Consider the following 2500-nt stretch of genomic DNA (forward strand, 5'->3'; position numbering starts at 1 on the left):
AAAAATAGACTATGAAACAAAGAAGAGATATGAGATACCACACCTCTGCGATATCTTAAAATGCGCTGAAAAGATCCTTCAATTTACACCCCCACCCACCCACCAATAAAAATTATTTCTAGCAAGTTTTGCCTTCCAGTTTTTTGTGACTTCGAGGCTGACGACCTCTGTGGGTTCGAGCAAAGCCAGGGCGACAGTTTCGACTGGGTCCGCGGCACGAGCAACGATCATGCATCGTTGCCACTTGACCACTCAACCAACAACGCTTCTGGTGGGTGTTTCTTTTTTTATTTATTTCCTTTTGACTTTCTATTTTCAAATGAGGTTTGATGGATATTCACTCCCCATTTTCATTTTGGAGTTTGGGTGTTATCTTTTTGAGCTTTGAAAACGGATAGATTTGACGGATCAAAATACACACACACTACAATTTACTCGTATCCAGAATGTAAGATTGCCTTTGTAACACAAAAAAAGCTTTCTTTGACAATCAAATCACGTTTTATCATTTCCCCCTTACCAGGCCACTACATGTACGCCGACACTAGCGTCTGGGGCGTTGGGGCATTCACAAGCCTCTTTTCTCCTCGAATCTACGACTTACCGGAGGCGTGTGTAGCCTTCATGTACTTCAGCACAAGGCTCGATCAGCTCGAGGCATGGCTACACACCGAGGAGAATCCTGACCCAGTCAGCATTGCGAACTTCTCTGCTCCGTTCAATGGCTGGTCTGGCGCAAGGTAGGACATTTTTGTTTGTCTATGTATTTAGTTGTTTGTTGACTAAATTTATTTGTTTATTTATATATCTATTAATTTGTTGATTTATTTATTCATTCGTTGATGAGTTCATTCCTTTTAACATTTTTTTCGATTTTTAGCAATAATTTGCTGCGGTTTGTTACCTCTAACAGTTTGATTTATTGATGAATGAATGTACATTATACATTGCGCACATGTACACTTACATGCCTTTCACGCACAAACACCTAATATCCTAAACATTGTTCTCCTGCATCTTGACCACAATTTCCCCGCAGGATGACAGTCCTCGCAGAGGGTGGCTGGCAGGTGGAATTCAGAGTCACTGTTGGAAATGACAACGGCTTTGTTGGCATCGATGACATCGTTCTGGGTCCCGACGCCTGCCCCGATCCTGTTTCCTGCGACTTTGAATATGGTAGTTGCTTGTGGCAGAACTTCGGAGGAAATAGTTGGACCGCGGGTGAGTTATAATGATGATGATAATGATAAGAAAAAAAGCAATGATGAGGATAATGATAACAATAATGATAATAATAATAATAACAATAATAGTAATAATGATATTAATGTTAATGATGATAATAATAATGATAATGTTAATAGTAATAATAATAATAATAATGATAATAATAATAATAGTAATAATGACAATAATGATAATGATAATAATAGTAATAATGACAATAATGATAATGATTGTAACAATAATAACAATAATAATAGCAATCATGATAGTAATAAAAAATGATAGTAATGATGATAATAACGATAAGAATTAATATCAATATAATTATTATTATTATTATTATCATTGCTAAAACACATTCGTAAAAACCTAAGCGAATCCTGCGTCCTTAACTAGACGACGCCTAGACGACACGTCATAATCCATAATCTCCCCTGCTGCAGGCCGCGTGACAGACGACCCGAGCCAGTCTCCCGCCCTAGGCTTCGCTCCACCCTACGACCACACGACCGGGACTCCCTATGGCCACTACCTCTACTTCTACGATGCCGCGGACTTGCCTGCTGAGGCTGTCACGGCCACCGTCATTTCCGAAGTCTTCAGCATCCAACGGCAATCGTGTTTTTCTTTCTGGATTCATATGTTCGGTGATAAGGTTTGTTCGTTGTTAATTTTTTCAATGTTGGCAAGAACTGTTGGTTTACTTATTACTTGTTTGTTTATGTGTTTGTTTTTGTGAAGTTTGGGCATTTTCATACTGTAGATTTTTTTCGTTTATAGTACATTGCATCTCCACCATTCCATTAATTTATACAAATAGTACATCTACTATAATGATAAATAAATAACAGTAATAAATAAGTAGGCAAGTAGTAATACATTGTATTGGTGTTATGATTTTTATAGGTTGGTAAGCTCACCCTGAAGACTATACAAGACCAGGGTTCTCTCGTCCTCAAAGCAATAGAGGGTTCACAAGGACTTCGCTGGAAAAACATACAGGTGTGATGGTTTTGCATTATTATCTTGCACGTTGTTAGGAAATTTACAGCATAGCTATTACTGCTTCTCTACTCTTTGCCAGGAGCCCCATTTCCTCACCGAAGAACAATATCCATCATAGAATGTTAGACATTATCAGCTAATCAACTGATTGGTATATTTTAACCATATCGACACAGCTTCATCGCGTGTACATCATACTACCTTACTATCCAATCTTATAGTTTGTCTCATTTTTTAGATCGAATTAAGCGTTACTCCCGACCAC

General features: G+C 38.2%; 1 protein-coding gene across 1 annotated transcript in view; it reads left to right on the forward strand.

Moving 5' to 3' along the window:
- LOC138867599 (MAM and LDL-receptor class A domain-containing protein 1-like) overlaps nt 1-2500 on the forward strand; it is a gene marked incomplete at both ends in the record, with an annotated part of 17430 nt that overhangs the window by 10000 nt on the left and 4930 nt on the right. The window contains 6 exon segments of the mRNA XM_070143922.1: nt 140-271; nt 524-740; nt 1040-1224; nt 1674-1885; nt 2137-2232; nt 2474-2500. The exon segment at nt 2474-2500 is cut by the window's right edge and continues 147 nt beyond it. Of these exon segments, the coding sequence (XP_070000023.1) occupies nt 140-271; nt 524-740; nt 1040-1224; nt 1674-1885; nt 2137-2232; nt 2474-2500 (869 nt within the window).

The sequence above is a fragment of the Penaeus vannamei genome, chromosome 31 (assembly GCF_042767895.1).
Source record: "Penaeus vannamei isolate JL-2024 chromosome 31, ASM4276789v1, whole genome shotgun sequence".
NCBI classification, from domain to species: Eukaryota; Metazoa; Arthropoda; class Malacostraca; order Decapoda; family Penaeidae; genus Penaeus; species Penaeus vannamei.